Consider the following 20153-nt stretch of genomic DNA (forward strand, 5'->3'; position numbering starts at 1 on the left):
GCAAAGGCGGGGGCACAGGGGGGCGAGGAGTTGGAAGTCGGTAGCCCGAACCCGACAGAGCAGTCGGGGGGTAGTAGTATGACTGCGACGGAGGAGACGGGGGATGGCGGGATTAGGATGGAGGAGGCGGGGGGCAGCAGCCCCCCGCAGTAGCGAGGTCGTAACGGGGGAGTCGGGGGACAGCGGCCCCGAAAATTCGGTGCAGGTGAGGGGCAGCAGCCCCCGCAATGGCAAGCTTCGCGGCCACTTCCTGGAGTCGTGGAGTTTTGCCATTACTTGCAAGGTACATTTCATTTAAGCGTGTTTTTAAAAAAGTATTTTAAAATATTACTTATTTAGTACCGTGCACCACCGGTGCACCGCTAATGTATTTACATGGGGAGGCCAAACAAGCAGCCTAACTTTTTGATTTAAAGCTTTCGTGACTGCAGGGATTCATATTCTTTGGTTCTTTCGGTAAAGTCACATAGAAGGGAAACAATAAAATAATAAAAATATAAAACAATAAAATTCTCGCAACGTTTCGACTACAACACAAGCAATAATCATCATCAGGTGTGCAAACCACAGCAATAATTTTTTTTAAAAAGCAGCCGAACCGTTGAACGCACAGGAATGGCCCTTTTGTTTCAGCAGCAATAAAGCCGTACAATGACTAAACAATGATGGTAGGGTAGAGTACCGCAATCAAACACCGCGGTACTGCACGTACTCTCAACAAAATATCGTGGTATATAATAATAATATCGTGGTATATGATAATCACTGCAACCTGCACAGTACCGTGGCCAACACATAAACATGCTCCCTAATAAAAGTTTACTTCAAACTTTTTGCACCGTGCGGGATAGGTGTACAGAATTGGTGCAGAGCCAGAAATTTAAAACACCGACTTGGTATTTCTGGGGTTCACATCTTATAGTTTTTTTTTCATTTTAGATTTCTGGCGCTGGCACGGAGATGGAATGTTAATTTCTTCATCACAGTGCCGTCTGGCGGTGGCCCACCGGGTAAACAGACGCAGTAGCTCGCTGTTCAGAGTTAAATGCTCCAGACGCCCGTTTTATTCCACACTCACAATGGTATTCCATAAAGAATAATTAACACCGGTAAAATGCTTTTTTACGTGTTGTAACTCAAGGGGTTGTGCATGGCAGTAGAAATAAAAAGTATTGCTTAAATATTGTGAATACAGCACTCGCCAACCTTGGAGCAGGGTTCAGGGTAGGGTCACCACCTGTGTTTGGGTAGCAACAGAAATTGATTTGTACCGAGATCGGGCATCAGTATTGTGTGAAACTTTATTGCAGAATACCACTACTACACAGATTTGATAGACCTCGCACTTACTGAGAAATATGTCCGGGTTTGATCTACAGTGGATGAGGTGGTGCGACTTCATTAATTGCGAACAGCGAGCCCGAGGTGCATCTTTGCATGCACAACCGTCAGTCTGGGCGATGGTACGAGTACAGACTACTCCTACAAACATGAATGTTTCCCTATGGCACGTCACATCCCAAATACGCATTGTATGCATCAGCAGAGCAACAATAAACCACGGATCACAGAGGCTGTATATTTGGTCGAATGCCCTGCTGGATCTGGAAGACGGTGTGCATGCGCAAACATGGTGACGTTAGGGCACAAACTGTTTTGACATAACCCACAGGGTGTGTGTACGCAAGGAGGTTTTATGAAAGCGTACATCGTGATTTAGTTACTGATTTTTGCAGGCGGTTGGTAGATTATATCTATAGGACAACCACCGTTGACGTTCCCGCAGAGTGATACGAACTTTATTGAACCCAGAGGGATAATGGCCTGAATCAGCCCCCAACCATGACCTGAAGTCATATATAATGCACGCATTCATGAGAGAGATTATGAGTATTAGCAAAAGCAAGTATATTCGTCTAGGATTTTGCATCACGTTCTGTATAAATTATTTGGTAATGCTGTATTGGCAGTGGTGCACAAAGCACACAATAACAAAAACGAACAGGTTAATTCATTCAACACTGTGGCTTTAAATTAAAAGCACAATAGGTGACGTTTTTGGTAAAGGCACCGAACAGCACATTCATAGCAAATAGATGACTATTTATGTAATGTGATCGATGTGCTGTGAAGAAGTGCCTCTTATCACCTGTTTATTTAAAGGCAGTATTTGTTTGTGAATTTGTTAACGTTGTGTAGACTGCTTCAGCGTGAATCCCAGTTCCCTCTGCAGCTCTCCTAATGCCAGTCCACCACTCAAATCAGTGCATCTCTCAACACAGGCGGCATCTGCTTCTGAGACCTGAAGGAGTGCGAGCGAGCTCTGTGTGGGATTGGCGGCCTGCACGCCGCTCCGGACGACAGCTCGGTGTAGTCCAGCCACCGGCATCGGCCATCCGCCAGCGTGGCCTCCACCTCTCGCGGCGGCGATGCAGACCGGCGGTCCCTCCTGCACAGGCTATTGGCGTACATCTTGCGGATGCTGACGTTCATGCTCAGCACCCTCTGTGGAAAGACCCTGTCCACCACCACGGCTTTATCCGCATCCTGGAGCACAATGTGGGACCCATAGTAGCTGCCACGTTCGAGCCCGAAGCTTTCAGGAAAGTGAGCGCTTGCAGGTGTGCCGAGCCCACCCGGGCTCTCCGGTAAACCTGCTCTCGTCTTCTCAGAGAGCTTGCCGCTCAAGCCTTGAAACCCGAGGCTTCTGCTTCTCACTCTGTAGGGTTCATGCGAGGGAGCGTCCGTACTGTGAACGAGGACCCTGGTGTCATCCGGCACGAAGGGCCAGTACTCTGCAGGTCCACCTGGCGCAGTCCCCAAGACTGAACTCTTTGGAGTTGAATTCGTGGAATTGGATTCAAACGGCAACTCTGCTTGATCCATGTTGTTGTTACAGATCTCCAACGCAGATGAATAGGATTTCAGAAAACTCTGTGTGGAAGGAGAGAGGAGGCTGCCCTCAGAAGGGCTACGCAGCAAGTCTGATGGGAGAGGAAATGAATGGTATGGAGGAATGACAGAGTCGCAAGGGATGCGGCTGGAAACATTAGAATAGCGTGGTGGAGCCGTTGGGGTTGGATTTTTTATTATTTTAGTAAAGGGAGCAGCCATGCTTGAAAATTCATAATCAAGTGAAGAACACGAATGATTGGTTTCAGAGTTGGATAAAGTGTACGAATGAAGGAAGTTAGAGAAGGAATTCCGGTTTGGGACCGAGGGGAAGTTAAATTGAGACTCGGGTGACAAAGAGGAACTGTGAAATAGGTTTGGTGTTGAGGGACACTTACACATTCCCAGTGTTGGAGTATGGGACTGCAACGACCACTGCCCTGGTAGTGGACAAGCCCTGGCACTGGCAGAGGCCGGCTGGCAAGACCCACATTCCTTGCACACACCCAATTGGTGATCGACTGAATCAGCGCTCGTCCCTGCGTTATTGTAAGGCTTGGAGAACCAATCAGCATTACATGAGGAGCAATGTGACTCGTATATATGGTTGCGTCTGCAAGGAGACCTGCAGGACCTGCCAGTATGAGTGTGCGACTCCTGGATAAAACATGACTGTGCAGGGGAGACTGTTTTAAAGAGGCCAGGAGTGGATGGACACCGGTTGAGTTGCGGTGAATCACTGGGGCTGGACAGACAAGGGGAAGAAGGGGGCCGAGCGAGCACAGTGGGCGGCTCAGCCCTGCGGAGCCCTGTTTGGGCCTTCCTTGTCGGTGGAGAGGCTCGCCCATTTCCCGAGATGCCAGCGTGGCGTGAGCAACTCGCATCCGAGTCATGTCCTGCGAGGAACCGTTGACTCCAACACTCCCTGCCATTGTCTACACGAGCACCTATGGAGGCAAAACACAATGCATAAATTTACAACGCAGTGTGCGTGCGTGTGTGCTTCAAGTACAACATTTAATTGTGCTGCTGTGGCAATTGCTGGACAAACCTGCTGTAGGTAGTTCTGTGGGCTGTGGAGATTGCTTTCCTCGTCGTCCTGACCGTGCGTGTGGCTTGCCAGCAGGCGGGCTCATCAAAGTTGCTCCTGAGATACTCGGATCGTTTCTCCCCATTCTGCTGAAGTTGTCCGGACTGTCACAGCTACTGCCACATTGCCTCTCGTCTTGGAATCCTGGTCGCGATGTGCGACTATTCCACACAGCAGCATCAGTGCTCTCTGAATTCGTGCAATGAAACCAGATGCCCTCTGTGCACCCGTCATCGGATGGTTTTGCTTGGCTATTGCCGATGTGTTCAAGCTCGTTTCGGGCATGAGGCAATGCAAACTCTACAGATTCCTCAGCAGCTTTGGGACTTTGATTCGAGTCGTTTGTAACGTGTGGACAGGAGTCTCCTTCTTCCTCGATAAAAAGCGGCGTGTGGTCAACATCCCAAATAGTGGGAGGGATGTTATCTCTGAACTCTGCCAAACTGCTCTCGATGCTTGATATGAGATCGGCCCATGTGTCAATAGTTTTATTTTCATTTTCTGAAAACGCTTCTTTGCTTGTGGCTGAAGAAAACTCAACTTCACTGCTCACAGGTGAGCCGTGCACCAGCTGCTCTTCTTCAGGAGCTGTCGATGTCAAGTTGGAAAAATAGTCTTCTATAAATTTGTGCTCTAGCGTGAGCATTTCGATGATATCCATCCCACGCGCGTCTACAGTTTCAGCCTCACAAACACCGTGCCCGCGTGTCTCTCCGTCACCGGCGCACAGCGAGACGGGTGCTGGCTGCGCTGCCGGCAGACCGTTTGCATACCGTCCCTCATGCTCGATGCAGACGCCGTTGCCTCGGGCTGCATCGTTTCCATTCTTCCTCACGAAGGGCGAAGAGACAAGCTCGGACGTCACGGTCTGGACGACTGCTCTGCAGTGCTCCGCTACAACGTCGACGTCAGCCGGAAAGCATTGGGTCACAGTCGGGGCAGTTTGTGGAGATAGATTTTCGAGCGGACTTATAATTGGTGAGAATCCGGGCTGCACTGGCAAATGTTCTGCTTGATCGTGTCTAAAAACGTTGCTCCGCACGACCTCCGTAGAGGCAAACTGGAAGGTTGTGTCCTCTCCATCGTCTGCGTCTTCATCGTTTCCCTGCTCACTTGGTGATCCACCTTTTGGAGGGTGTGAAGCGGAGATGCTGCCTTCAGTCGCAGAATCCCCCCGCTGTGAATCATCAGAGGTGTGACGCGTTAACGCCGCGGTCTCTTCACAGGAAACGTGAGAGGAAACGCATCCTGCGGCCTCCCAACCGAGGGTCTCCTCCAGCATTTGTGCGGCGTCTTGGCACGACAGCCACACGTCATCTGCCTCCGATGTGTTCAACCTGCAACCACCTTCAAATGAAGGAGCCGCATCCACCGTGTTTGTAGGATGAGTTGGGCCTTCCTGTGGAGCTACTGGCAAGCCTCTTGACGGACTCTCACAAGGCGCATGTCTATACAGTTCGCTTTCTGTTTCACCGTCCCTTTCCTTTGTGCTATCATCACACACAGGCTGAACAGCAACATCTGTATGATCTGAGTTTGAGTTTTCCATGAGAGGTTGTTGGGATTTTTTTACTGGGAGCATTTCGAAATCCAGCGGGATAATTTTTGTCTCAACGGGCTTCTGATTATCATCACACGGTTGCGGTTTATCCATAATATCAACCACCTGAATTGCTTCATTCCCATCCTGATAAAACTCTTCTGGTTCATCATCGATGATGATGGACTCGTGTACAACGCGCTCTGCACGCTCCTGCTGCGGCGGGCCATCCTCGCGTGTGTGGCTCTCTTGCTCCTCCTGACCCACTTTGACATTTGTGGCATGGTGTTTTGAAGGATATTCATTGTGTTCCACTGGCTGTACCTCACCTCCGGGTGCCAGTAATGGCTCGGCAGAAGAGACAACGCATTGCTGGTCCGTGCCGGCACAATGGGTGCCCTGTCCTATCCCTCCGCCACCTTCGGCTGTGGCCAACGCACTCTCAGAAATCAGGGTTCCACTGGAGGGCAGCGCCGCACCACCCTCTGGGTTTTCCAACGTGTTCCCATCACACTGTGCCTTCACAGGGGCCACTCTCTTGCCATATTGTGGGGCTACCAGCCACTCATACTTGAGCTCAGCTGCAAGGACTTCCAGCATGGGCTGCAGAGAACAAGACAAACAAATGATTTACAATGCCACAGCACAGAGAGAGACACTTACATTACAAACTGCAATGCCTGACATATGTATGTACCAGGTGGGATGAATACCTGCGATAAGATGGGGCTGAGGTGCATGCCCTCCAGGTCCACAGACTGTCGATAGAGGAAGCGCCTTCCTGCCTGCGCACGCAAACTGCACTCGCCGTCCCTCTGCTGCAGCGACAATCAGTAGCACACGGCTATGAAGGTGTTCCCCGAGTTGTGGGCCCCTTAACTCAACAACGAACCATTTACTCCCAACAATGACTCTGCTCTTCGGTCCAAAACCTCATCGGGAGTTCAACTGTCCCGAGAGTAAAAACCCGAACAGACACCACTCTAGCTTTGACACAGAGCTGCTTCAACGTGGAACGATCTCCCAGACTCACGAAAGTGTGCCACCAGTCTTAACTAATTTTAATATTTAATTAAACCCAGTGGCACAACATCTGTAACCGTTATAGCTGAAATGCACTCTACATGAACTGGCAGTGTTCCACATCGAATCGTTTCCGTGTTTATCTGTGTGACCGGGTACGGTATTCACTGTACAAATGCAAATTGCAGAGGTAATAAATTGAACACGTGTGTGTATATATACGCAGTGTCATCACGTGTTTGCTGTGTGTGCATCAATCGACACCTGTGACACCTGGTAACCGAGATGTTCCACCTCAAGCGATTTTCGAGGTGAAAAATGTGAATAAATAACAATAAAATTAATTTTACAGGTCCACGCAGTAGCTGAAGCTAGTGATTATGCGTATTCGTCAGCCAAAGTTTGAATTTCAGACACATCGCATTTCCCTGGCTGTGCTTCAATGTGAATATGGCACAGGGCACCGTGTGATTGAGCTCCCACCTTGAACCCGAGCCGCGTGGGATCGGTGGCAGCGGCCTGCGAACGCGCCTTGGCCTCCACCCTCCTGCTCTGCAGCTGCTGACACTGCTGCCCTGTCTCCGTCACCGGTGCGTCTCCACACGGCCGTGCCTCCCGCGCATCTGCCCTCCCCCCTTGCTGGCCCGCTGGCCCATCCCGCCGCTCCGTCTGTATCGCCTGTCGATCCGCTTGTCCCTCCTGCCGGTCGTCTTGCCGCATGTCGCCGTTGGGAAGCGGGCATCTCCCCGTGGAGGCTGCCCTTTCCAAGCTCTCGGTGCTGCCTTCCCCGAGCCCAGGCCCACCACCGACCTCCGCATCCCTCAGCAGGCCACCGTCGACACTGCCCGACCGCTGAGCAGCAGCAGCAGCAACGCAAACAGTGCATAGGGTTAGTAGTTCAAGTCAAGGTGATTTGCTGCTCAACTGCGCATTGGGGTGGTGCTCATTTCCTATTTACAGCCCTGAGTCATTCGTGGAAAGTCCATATCCCCATAACGAAGAAGAGCCTATCCATCGGCCATTCACTTTAGTCCATAAACCGAGACCAAACTTTTTACGTGTTGGCGATACTTCAGTTGGCAACACATAAGTTGCACCAACATTATTAAATTGCCACTTGACGTGAATTATGCAATAAACTTACTTAGTAAAAGTGCATTATCACAATCTCCTTTTATCAACCATACACAGACAATGGTATCATTACATATTTGATACCCCAGTATATTGAACCGATACTTTGCCCTGGTCAAGGGACTGCAGTTCACAGCCTCTGGACCTGTGACCCGCAAAATATGTGGCGTGTGACACTTACAAATGTGCAGAACTGTTGACCACGTCACAAACGGGCACTGAACTTTACACCGCTTGTTGGCATGCGTGCAAGGGCCGTGTACATTACATGGCTGTGATCATGCTCAGCTTTTTCACAAACACGTACCTTTCGGACAGATGCTTTATCCAAAACCGTTTTGTATTGTGGGTTGGGCAGAAAATAAAACAGGATAATTGGTTAGCAACATTACAACTTTCGGTAAATGTAAGTGCCTATACAACATTGAATTATACCCTTCATATATTTGGTAATGTGAAAATTCAGTTTGTGAGTCACCTTACAAGCAGTGTAAAAAGCCTTGTTTAGTTGACCACCCGAAATCCTTACCTAGTGACTCCAGAGGCTTTGGCTTCCTGTCACCGGGTTCTGCAAACACAACAGACAAGCTCAGTGACAGACGCCAGTCCCGAGCCACACAGCCCGGCTACGTGAGCACTGCCAAGCGGGGCGCTGCCTTCCCTTTGCGCCATGGCCTTGGCATTGGCCAGAGGAGGGCGGCGTGGGCCGGCAGAGCAGCCGCCAGAATCGCAAATCTATCAGAATGGCGCAGTGGTAATACGTGTGCCGTCCAGCTTTAGGAAGCTGGCTTCGGTTGATGGCTCGGGTGCCTTTCTGCGTGGACTTTGTGTGTTCTCCCCCTGTTCTATGTGGACTTCCTCCAGGTTATCCAATTTACTCAAAATTAAAAACGTGCAATGCAACTGCTATTGGACAATCAGCCCAATGTAGCAGGGACCCTTCGGGAAGAAGAGTCCTGGGACTCAATGTGTCTTTCCTGGGTAAATACATAGCTATTATTATTATTACATGGCTGGGGATGTGTCCACAGAATGTGGAGGGATTGGTGGGTGTGTGCCAGTCGTCTTAGCGTAACTCGTTTACAAGAGTAACGGCCACCGCTGCGAAGCTCCAAGGCATTTGCCATCAGTCCCCTTTAGGTGCAGCTGGATCCCGATGCCCCAACGCAGGGAGCAGGGGCTGGATTGTCACCTGATTTGCGCCGTCCTCGCCGGGTGTACCAGCTCTCCTTCTTGGGATCGTCTCGGTCGCAGTGGGTGGCAGGGGAACCTGCGGCAGAGTCCGGAGCCACAACTCTAACCGGGTGTACCGTATAAAATAATAATTGACATTTGTAAGGTGCATTTTATCCAAGGATCCCAATGTGCCATGTATGGAAAGCAGAGAACCAGCCTAAACAAACCTAAACTATGGGGAAAAGGCCATTTTAAAGCGGTGAGTTTTCAGGTCTGATATAAATAGCTCAAAAGATTCCGATTGTCTTATTAATTATCATAGGCCAACATGTTCCACCGTCTTGGAGTTGCACTGGCAAAAGCCCAATCACCCCAGGAATGGAGACTTGACCTCGGAATACTAAGAAGAAGACGGTGATCAGAATATCTCAAAGACCTCATTGGTGCATAGAAGTGGATTGGTTCCTGTAAGTAATGTGGGGCCAACTCATAAAGTAAAACTGTCAAAAGCCAACAACAAGGTGATTTCCTGCTCGAATGAGCATGAAGGCATTAGTCCTCCCCTCCCGTTTACAGCCCGGAGCAAGTGGTGGTAATGTCTTCCCTGTCGGGGGCGCGTCTCTGCATAGAGCAATCACTCTTCACTTCCACACACAGTTGGACTTATTTTAGGGATGATGGGCCGAGTCAACCCCCAGTATTTGAACTCGCAACCTTCCTGTTGCGAGCCGCTCGCTCGAGTGTTAGTAAGCCATTGGTTTCAAGTTGTGTTTCTGTGCGCACTGTGTTAGTAAGCCATTAGTTTAATGTTGTGTTTCTGTGCGCACTGTGTTAGTAAGCCATTAGTTTAACATTGTGTTTCTGTGCGCACTGTGTTAGTAAGCCATTAGTTTAACATTGTGTATCAGTGTGCACTGTGTTAGTAAGCCATTAGTTTAACATTGTGTTTCTGTGCTCACTGTGTTCGTAAGCCATTAGTTTAACATTGTGTTTCTGTGCGCACTGTGTTAGTAAGCCATTAGTTTAACGTTGTGTTTCTGTGCGCACAGTGTTCGTAAGCCATTAGTTTAAGGTTGTGTTTCTGTGCGCACTGTGTTAGTAAGCCATTAGTTTAACGTTGTGTTTCTGTGCGTAACTGTGTTAGTAAGCCATTGGTTTAACGTTGTGTTTCTGTGCGCACTGTGTTAGTAAGCCATTAGTTTAACATTGTGTTTCTGTGCGCACTGTGTTAGTAAGCCATTGGTTTCAAGTTGTGTATCAGTGCGCACTGTGTTAGTAAGCCATTAGTTTAACATTGTGTTTCTGTGCGCACTGTGTTAGTAAGCCATTAGTTTAATGTTCTATTTCTGTGCGCACTGTGTTAGTAAGCCATTAGTTTAACGTTGTGTTTCTGTGCGCACAGTGTTCGGAAGCCATTAGTTTAACGTTGTATTTCTGTGCGCACTATGTTAGTAAGCCATTGGTTTCACGTTGTGTTTCTGTGCGCACTGTGTTCGTAAGCCATTAGTTTCACGTTGTGTATCAGTGCGCACTGTGTTAGTAAGCCATTAGTTTAACGTTGTGTTTCTGTGCGCACTGTGTTAGTAAGCCATTGGTTTCAGGTTGTGTATCAGTGCGCACTGTATTAGTAAGCCATTAGTTTAACGTTGTGTTTCTGTGCGCACTGTGTTCGTAAGCCATTAGTTTAACGTTGTGTTTCTGTGCGCGCAGTGTTCGTAAGCCATTAGTTTAACGTTGTGTTTCTGTGCGCACAGTGTTCGTAAGCCATTAGTTTAACGTTGTGTATCAGTGCGCACTGTGTTAGTAAGCCATTAGTTTAACGTTGTGTTTCTGTGCGCAACTGTGTTAGTAAGCCATTAGTTTAACGTTGTGTATCAGTGCGCACTGTGTTAGTAAGCCATTAGTTTAACGTTGTGTTTCTGTGCATAACTGTGTTAGTAAGCCATTGGTTTAACGTTGTGTTTCTGTGCGTAACTGTGTTAGTAAGCCATTAGTTTAACGTTGTGTTTCTGTGCGTAACTGTGTTAGTAAGCCATTGGTTCCAAGTTGTGTATCAGTGCGCACTGTGTTAGTAAGCCATTAGTTTAACATTGTGTTTCTGTGCATAACTGTGTTAGTAAGCCATTAGTTTAACGTTGTGTTTCTGTGCGCCGTGTTCGTAAGCCATTAGTTTAGCGTTGTGTTTCTGTGCGCACTGTGTTAGTAAGCCATTAGTTTAACGTTGTGTTTCTGTGCGCACTGTGTTAGTAAGCCATTAGTTTAACGTTGTGTATCAGTGCACATTGTGTTATTAAGCCATTGGTTTCACGTTGTGTATCAGTGTGCACTGTGTTAGTAAACCATTGGTTTCACTGTGTATTTAGTGTTAGTAAGGCATTGGGTTCACGTTGTGTATCACTGTGTTGAGTGTTAGTAGGCCACATTTCATGGAGTGTCTCGGTGTGTTAGGTGTTCATAAAGAGGAGCGGTGGTGTAGCGGTTAACGCTCTGCGCTACGGAGTTCGATTCCCGCTCACTTCCAAGATCAGCAACTGCATTGTGTAAACATCGCCACTGGGGAGCCAAAGGCGGCCAGGTGTGGTGTATGCCGTACCGGCCTTAATAGGTGCTTGCACAGCACTCACCACAAAAATCTGTTACAGGCTATAAGGGGGATCTTTGTCTTTGGTGTTTATAATACATTTGTATAACATTGTGTATTAGTGTGTTTAGTATTAGTAAATCATGTGTTTCATGTGTATTCGTGTGTTTTTTGTATTGGTAAGCCATTGGTTACATGTTATGTACTACTGTGTTTCGTGTAAAGCATTGGTTTCATTTTGTGTAACGGTGTGTTTTGTGTTTTTAAGGCATTTGTTTCACGGTGTATATGAGTGTGCTTAGTGTTAGCAGGGCACCCATTTCACGTTGTGTATCAGTGGGTTTTGTTGCCCCAACGTGGCACTGATTGATGTTTCCCCATGCACATTCTAAATTTATCCTACACGGCATCCATGCCGCAGCCTGCACACCCCAGTGGGTTGAGAACCGCTGAACTACGCTGTGGTGCAGGGGAAGTGACTTACATGACCCATCCATGTCCAGGATGGCCTGCTTGGCCTATAATCACACACCATTCACACGGCACTGCGTGAGACTCCACAACAGCAGTGAATGAGAAGCAGTGAACAGATTACGATGAATTCCCTTAGAAACAAGCCTTGTAGTGTGAGGCGCAGACAGAAAAGAATGGGGTGGCTTGAGTGTCTGCGTGTGTACAGTATGTGTAGGTGGCTTGAATGCGTGTGTGTGTGGAGTATGATTATCTGAACCAGTCCTGGGCCTCCCCTAGGTTGACTCAGCCTCAATTGAGTGCCTGGTGTGATGTGTGAACATCGTCACTTGGCAGACAAAGGCAGCCGGGCGTGATGCTGGTCACCCACCCCTCGTGTGCCATGCCATCCTTATTTTACCAGCTAAGGCCCACTGAGTTGTGTAGCTCGTTTTCAGAAGCGACCTGGCCACAAATGATAGCTCAACGAAGTGGCTTATGATCATGTGGAAATTTATAGCAGCCAAATACTCTAAACGCTAATTTCTAAATGTGGAGGTAAAAACCGGAGGACCCAGAAAAAAATCGACTACGGGGAGAACATGCAAACTCCAAATATACAGGCGTCAAGGTCAGGATCGAACCCACAACCTCCTGTATACCACGCGAGGTAGTTACCATCCTTTATAGGTGCTCACTAACAAGCACTTGCCCCAACAGTCTGCGAAGGCTACACGGGGGATCTTTGTGTGTGGATTTGGCACGTGGCTGTGCCCCACCTTGAGGGGGATGTCGCTTGGGTAGTTCTCCAGAATGAGCCTCTTCAACTCGTGGACCCACAGGCGCTTTTCTTCCACAGAGTGTGCCTGTAAGAGGGGGAAGGCAGGCAGTGCGACGTGGGGGTTCGGAGATCAGGTGGAGGCACAATGTCCTTGTGTGAATGTGAAGCTTGCAACACAAGTACATCTCGGAGGAGCCATGCAAGGCAGCCTTCTCAACACAACAAGAATGGTTACACCAAATACAAGAAAGCCGCGACTCTCAACACGGGTCATTTGACACAACACGTAACATCGCTTAAACATGCTTCTTCATTATTTAGAATTAAATTATTTCACCTGGAAAGTCCCGAGAGATGGAATGTCTCATTTACAAGGGTGTACCAGGTGCCGATTGACGCACACGCAGAAAACGCATCATGACACCGCGCATACGCAGACACGTTGAATATACGATCTCTACAGTTTGCATTTGTACAATAAATACTGCACCCAGTCATACACACGGAAACGATTCAATGGTGCACACCCCTGGTTCATTCAGAGGACACTCTGACTGTAACCGTGGCAAATGTTGACTTGTGAATTTAAATGAGAGATTTAAATCAGTTGATACTGGTGGCATAATTTGCATGTATAAATGGGATACTTTATGGCTTTATTTGATCATCTCTTGATGTGCATTCCAGGTACATGAGAGCCCGTGTGTGTGGCACGTGAGATTCCGTGTGTGTGGCACGTGAAAGTCCATGTGTGTGGCACGTGAGAGTCCGTGTGTGTGGCACGTGAGAGCCCGTGTGTGTGGCACGAGAGAGTCCGTGTGTGTGTCACGTGAGAGTCCGTGTGTGTGGCACGAGTCCGTGTGTGTGGCACATGAAAGTCCGTGTGTGTGGCACGTGAGAGTCCGTGTGTGTGGCACGTGAGAGTCCGTGTGTGTGGCACGAGAGAGTCCGTGTGTGTGGCACATGAGAGTCCGTGTGTGTGGCACGTGAGAGTCCGTGTGTGTGGCACGTGAGAGTCCGTGTGTGTGGCACGTGAGAGTCCGTGTGTGTGGCACGTGAGAGTCCGTGTGTGTGGCACGTGAGAGTCCGTGTGTGTGGCACGTGAGAGTCCGTGTGTGTGGCACGTGAGAGTCCGTGTATTGCTGAGGTGCAGACCTGCAGAGTGTGCCGAATCTTGGGATTCTTAAAGTGGCCGACGGTGAAGCTGAGTGGCTCCTTGGGAAGGTTCTCCACCAGCATCAGGTTGGCGCACTGCCACATGCAGGGACATGAACCCATGAACACACACGAGCACACACGAACACAATGGCACATACTAGTACACATACTATTGGGGAAAGTGCTGTTAACGAGCGGGTGGGTGGCCTGGACTCCTTTGTCTCCGGAGTGGTTTGTGTTTACACACCGCACTGGGTACTAATTTGAGACTGAGTCGACCTAGGGAAGGTCCAGGAGCACTGGCGGAGCCAATGGGGGGGTCGGGTGGCACGTGCCCCCCCCCAATGATCGAAATTAGGGATTTCGATCGGATGATTGGGGTTTATTAGCAATAAATCGGCATTTTGCGACCCCGACTGCCACTGTGTAGCATATTATTACGTGTCAGGGATTCTATGAGATGATAGGACAATAGTCTGAGTCCATAATTGGCAATAAGTAACGGCAAAGCAGTTATAAGTAACTCACATAATTGTGCGTAGTTGCGTATAGAGTACACGACTTCCCTGAAGGCATTCACCTTCAGCGAGCGCGATGCCAATCACACACTGTTCAAATTCGACCCTCGATCGATGGCTGCGCCATCGCCACACACGTGTCGAATAAATAGCAAGGGACAAGTCTTTACTTACTAACAACTATCATTTTTCATTGCTGAAGGGGTTGTCCCCCCTACCTGAAAATCCTGGCTCCGCCATTGTCCAGGAGCGGTTCAGATAATCATCACTGGTGTTAGTGGCCATGAGAAGGAATCATACTGGGGTCGCCGGCTTCATAGCACAAAGCGCCATCCGCTGCACCACCGCTCCCCACACTACAAGACACTTTGCTTACACTCAATCTACGAGACACACTCGTGCACAAACATCCACACAGGTGGAGTCACCTGCCATCTCTTTACCGTGCAGGTGCGCATACCCTGTCTTAAATTTTGATTTAAAGCTTTCGTGACTTGCGATGATTCATATTCTTGGTTCTTTAGATAAAGTCACGTAGAAGGGAAACAATAAAAAATATATATATAAAACAATAAAACAATATTTTTTTTATTAATTTGCTTACCTTCTACGTGACTTTACCAAAAAAACCAAGAATATATACCCTGTCTTGTCAAGTATGATCATTTTTCAGGAAAAGATGGAAAGTTGCTGTTTGTCCCATTACCACTGTTCTAATATCTCAAATTTGTTCCCTGTAACAAACACGACACAATCGGCTTCTTCAACAGCGGAGCTGCCGTGGCGTTCATGTGGAAGGCGCAGTGCTCACGAGGATGTGGCCCTTGCAGACATAGATGTGGTCACGCCGGCGGGCGAAGAGCAGGATGTTGGTGAAGAGGAAGAATGTGCGCTGATTGCGAGCGCGCGCCACGCGGAACACGCCCTCCAGAACCAGCTCCCCGTAGCGCCCCAGCTCTGGCCCGTGCCAGCTACTCAGCAAGCGCTCGATCTCCTGCACAGGGCACGCGTACACGGGCGCACACGTACACTGTTCTTACCAAAAACTTGGAATTCCATTGGTCATTGCTGCAAAAGTGTCCTCGGTTAATCGTCGACATTTGGGATGGTGACCCGGCCCAGTGGTAGCGCGGTCGACGCTCGTTGCAGAGGTTTGCGGCTCGAAAAGAGCAGGCCATCGTGTGCTGGCGCCATGATCCAAATTTGCCATGTTAAAAAAATAGCCAGCAAATGACTCAATTGAAATTCCACATCGCAACTATAGCAACATCGCTTCTTCTGGGAAACTAAATCAGAAAGTGTATGCGAAACACAGCAGTGCCTTTCTTCGTGATAACCTTAAGCTATAATAACGACAGCACGAATACCAAATGTGCTAAATTGTTATGATTATATTATCTAAATCAGAGGTTGTTCACCTTTTTGGGGTGGTGCCTCCAAATCCAGACTGCTGGTTAAGTTATTGCTTGCAAATAACCCCATCCTGGTCTCTTGAGTTCTCAATGGGTCTAATAAACCTGAAAGAGGATCTCACGCATACATAAAACCTCTCCATGTCCTTCCCCCATTATGGTCAGCGTGGTGGCACGCGCCCCTGCGGTGGCACGCGCACGTGCTCGTGTAACAGCGCGCTTACCTGCACACGGGAGGCCTGCTCATGCCTCCGCTTGACTTCATTGATGTGCTGTGCCACCCCAGTCATGGTATCCAGGGCTTCCTGGATGGGCGCTCGTTCCCACGCGCCGTCCTCGCAGTGCCTGGAGACCTCCTGCACAGACCGCGGCGTCCGTGAGCTACTGCCACAGGCGCCGGGGGCCTCTCCACTGCACAACCTCCCTGCTTCACACCCAGCACTCTCTGTACATCGTGGGGATGCCATCACAACAGGAGAGAGCGTGCAGGCTGCTCCCTGTTGCCGTGAACTTCACTCGACAATTTCTCCACCCATGTTGAGGATTCAGGCTGTTTCATTTCATCCGTACGGTGTTCAAACATCACACTGCAGGTCACAACAACACACTCACCTACTCACTCACTCGATAAACTGCAGATTACAACAACACACTCACCTACTCACTCACTCGACAAACTGCAGATTACAACACACTCACCTACTCACTCACTCGACAAACTGCAGATTACAACAACACACTCACCTACTCAATCGATAAACTGCCAATTACAACAACACACTCACCTACTCACTCACTCGACAAACTGCAGGTTACAACAAGACACTCACCTACTCACTCACTCGACAAACTGCGGATTACAACAACACACTCACCTACTCACGCACCACACTGCAGGTTACAACAAGACACTCACCTACTCACTCATTCGACAAACTGCAGATTACAACAACACACTCACCTACTCACTCACTCGACAAACTGCAGGTTACAACAAGACACTCACCTACTCACTCACTCGACAAACTGCAGGTTACAACAAGACACTCACCCACTCACACACCACACTGCAGGTCACAACATTTCTCTCTCAGCCTCTTCCCTCCTATTGCTCCACTTTCAAATTCCTTCCCATCGTCTATTTTGACGGTTCTGTGTGTTGCTGTCCGCTTGGCATTTTGGGACTTTAAGCCCGTTCCCAGCAACTGTATAAAAAAATAACCATCACTAACGCTGTTAAATGACTGAAAAAAGAATCAACGTTCCTTCACCATACAGGCCTCACTTGGATCGGAGCCAAGGTTACCAGCAGTAAATCATGTTGGGCCTCAGGGCCTGTTCTCAGCAACTGTACTTGTTGTAATAGATAAGAGCGTAGCACATTTCTTGACTTGAGCGAGGTCATTAATAATTCAATTGTTTGGGGAAAGAGACGATGTGAAGCAATTCCAACGTGGAGCACTGCGAGGGAGAAAGAGGAAAGAGTCGCGTTGCGACCGGCATACGTAAGCGAGTCTTCGGCGAGTGTATTGTTGTGCACTGCGGTGCGGTGAGATGAAGTGGTTAGCCGTGCGGACCGAGTCTCAACGTGGAAGGAGGAATCAACCAGCGAATTTCACAGTTGATTCTCTTGGGGGTGGGGGGTATTTGTGTTGGTGTGGCGTGCGCTGGCGAGGGCCGGCGTGGCATCGTTGCGTACGTGCAGCAGTAGGTGGTACTTGAGGATGCGCTGCACGGGCTTGAGCAAGTAGGACCCGAGGGGCAGGGAGTGGCACAACGCTGCCTGGCGTGACGCCAGCACAGCCCCCAGCTCCGGGCTGCGCATGCACTCCGCCAGCACTCGCACGGCGCTGCAGCAGAAAGGCGGACGTGTGAGCGCACAGACGCACATACGGCCACACCGCGGCCCCCCAGTGATGGCGCACCGGCTCGCATTCCTCACTGTCGGTACTGTTGTGCACCGGCGCCGCATGGCGGAGTGAATGAGGGCGCCGGAGTGCGGTGCTGCGGAGGCAGTGGGGGAGAGCGCTGTTGTGAACGCACACTTGGCTTCCGTGATGGGACGTTGAATGATGAGGATCCATAATGTTTTTTGGGTTAGATCGCGTAAATATAAATGTCTTGTTAAACCCATCACCACCCGACACAGCCACCATCTGACACATTTATATTTATGCGATCTAACTAAAAAAAACGATATTATGGATATTGGTCGCGAAAGCCTACGTGTTAAACTGATGATGATGACGACGATTTGGAATTTGTAACGTGCACAGTTTTTGTTCACTCTCAGACAGAGAGAATGATTCAGAGGTGCGGGGAACACAGACAAGTTGGAAGGTAGCCAGAATCGGCACCAACAATTGCCCACGGTCCGTGGTCCTATATTGAGATGTTTGGCCCACGCCAATGAATGTTGAAACTGGTCCAGAGTTTGCTTGTGGCCAATGTGGGGGGACAGATGTGGAAAGGAGGCAAATTGTCCGATTATTTATTTTGTTGGTGATATTCTCCACGCCGACGATAATGGTTGTTTGTCTTGGCTTTTCATCTGGGTTCAGAACTCGTTGAGAGAACACAATTGCATGGAATTGCATGGACCACACCTACGGTGCTGCACAGAGGCACTGCCCTGGTACACCGATTGGCTCCAGTGCTGAAGTATAAATCCTGGAGCTTGCGCTTTCGCAATGAGGGTTAATTTTGTTTAGGTTTCGAGTTGATTTTGTTAATGAAGACAGAACTCCTGAGACCCGGAGAGTCTCATTTGCAAGAGTGCAGTGATGCATCGATTGAAAATGATATTGATTGTTACTGAATGTCAAGCTCAACCATGTGTGCATCGGGTGACCACTCACTTGGGGTAGTTCATGCAGTACTCGGTGTAGATTTGGAAAGCTTCACTCTGCACGGGGACACAGGAGGAAACCGACATCACGTGGCCAGCAACAAACAGCACGATCAATGATGCAATAGATCAGAGGTAACACACGTTTTCTGAATTGAGAAAGGTTATTGTCATGAGTGCTTGGGAAAAGAGACGACGGGAGGGAATTCCAAAAGTGGAGCAGTGAGAGGTTCGAAGCAGAAAGGAAGATGATGTGACCTGCGGTTGTGGTGGTTGGACCACAGTGTGGTGGGAGAGACGATGCAGTCGGTCTGCTAGAACTTGTACTCGGCATGGGAGGAGGAATCAACGAGTAACGTTCACGGGATCAGCAACCATGGCGATAGCGACAGAAGAGTGATGAGGGGGCAACTGACCGCCGGTGAGCGAGTAACCGGAGTGAATCGGCGAGTGGCGAATCCATCACTCAACACGACTGCTGCTCTACGTTTATACCCAACAAAGTGCAGTTAGCGCCAAAATGACAAAAAAATGCGGCTGGATCACATGGCGACATCGAGAGAGGCGAGCCTGAGTCGCTGTCACAGCACGCTACACAAAGAGATGCCGAGGGTGGAATCTGTGGGCATCTCAGCGTTTGTTACAGATTCAGAAGCCTCCAAGCGGAAAAAAAAACCAGTTTGACCATTTTACCGCCACTGCGTCTCACGTGAAAACTTCAAAGTACAGGCGTGCACTGATTTCTTTCTGGCACGTAGGGGTGAATTTACTGTGCCGAGCACAAGGGTGGCGGGGGGGCGACAGCGAGGTAGAGGGTGGGGTTCCGGGGGTGGCAGTGGGGACACTCACCTTGCTGATAAAGCACCTGGCGGCAGCCACAGGGTCAAGGCCGCACACCTCCAGGTCCTGCAGTAAATCCCTGTAAGGAAATACAAAGTTCCAGAATGATTATTATAATTATTATGACCACACTTACCCAGGAGAGCCTACCTGATTCTCAAGACTCTCTTTCACAAAGGTCCAAGTTTTTGCAGTAGGGGACAATTCCCATACGCTGTTTCACAAGCAATAAGGCCACACATTCGGCTACTGAGTTTATGGCTTAGCCAAGGCCAAGAGCTTTGTAGAAGCAATGCGGTGATTGGGGTTTGTGGTGTCCACGTGCATGCGTGCCATGATTGAGGTTTGTGGCTTCCTGCTGTTTTATGAGCACACCGTGGCATTGTTAGGACCGCTGGGAATTGGCCAGGAAGCCCTGGCCCGATTCGTCCATGTCAAAACGTTGATTATTTGCGAAGCGTGTAAAGTATGCACATAAACATTTTAACTTTGAGGCAGAGTGAGCGGCTGGCAATGAGATCGCGAGTTCAAATCCTGGTTGGGGGTTGACTCAGCCAAACATCCCTCCGGCGTCAATAAAAATGTGCACCAATTTGTGGAGAAGTCAATGGTGAATAGACTCTGCCGCGCCCTAAGAATGTGCAATTTCCACCACTGGCTCAGTGGAACAGGCGACGATGACACCTCCACGATGCTCACTTGAGCAAAAC

General features: G+C 49.2%; 1 protein-coding gene across 3 annotated transcripts in view; it reads right to left on the reverse strand.

The window, feature by feature from the left end:
• Positions 1-1283: 1283 nt before the first annotated feature.
• LOC116947654 (uncharacterized) overlaps positions 1284-20153 on the reverse strand; it is a 40765-nt gene continuing 21895 nt past the window's right edge. For all 3 annotated transcript variants that reach the window (XM_032963630.2, XM_032963629.2, XM_076070995.1), the window contains 15 exons: positions 19453-19522; positions 18614-18660; positions 17455-17605; positions 15980-16111; positions 15155-15337; positions 13823-13918; positions 12666-12752; positions 11921-11954; positions 8872-8949; positions 8209-8247; positions 7987-8000; positions 7029-7397; positions 6236-6340; positions 3944-6125; positions 1284-3839 (listed from right to left, as the gene is read on the reverse strand). In XM_032963630.2, coding sequence (XP_032819521.2) covers positions 2257-3839; positions 3944-6125; positions 6236-6340; positions 7029-7397; positions 7987-8000; positions 8209-8247; positions 8872-8949; positions 11921-11954; positions 12666-12752; positions 13823-13918; positions 15155-15337; positions 15980-16111; positions 17455-17605; positions 18614-18660; positions 19453-19522 — 5170 coding nt within the window. In that variant the 3' untranslated portion in view covers positions 1284-2256. The remainder of the gene's footprint in view (positions 3840-3943; positions 6126-6235; positions 6341-7028; positions 7398-7986; positions 8001-8208; positions 8248-8871; positions 8950-11920; positions 11955-12665; positions 12753-13822; positions 13919-15154; positions 15338-15979; positions 16112-17454; positions 17606-18613; positions 18661-19452; positions 19523-20153) is intronic.

The sequence above is a fragment of the Petromyzon marinus genome, chromosome 31, assembly GCF_048934315.1.
Source record: "Petromyzon marinus isolate PM22_M1 ecotype Great Lakes invasive population chromosome 31, UKy_Petmar_22M1.pri1.0, whole genome shotgun sequence".
In the NCBI taxonomy this organism is placed as follows: Eukaryota; Metazoa; Chordata; class Hyperoartia; order Petromyzontiformes; family Petromyzontidae; genus Petromyzon; species Petromyzon marinus.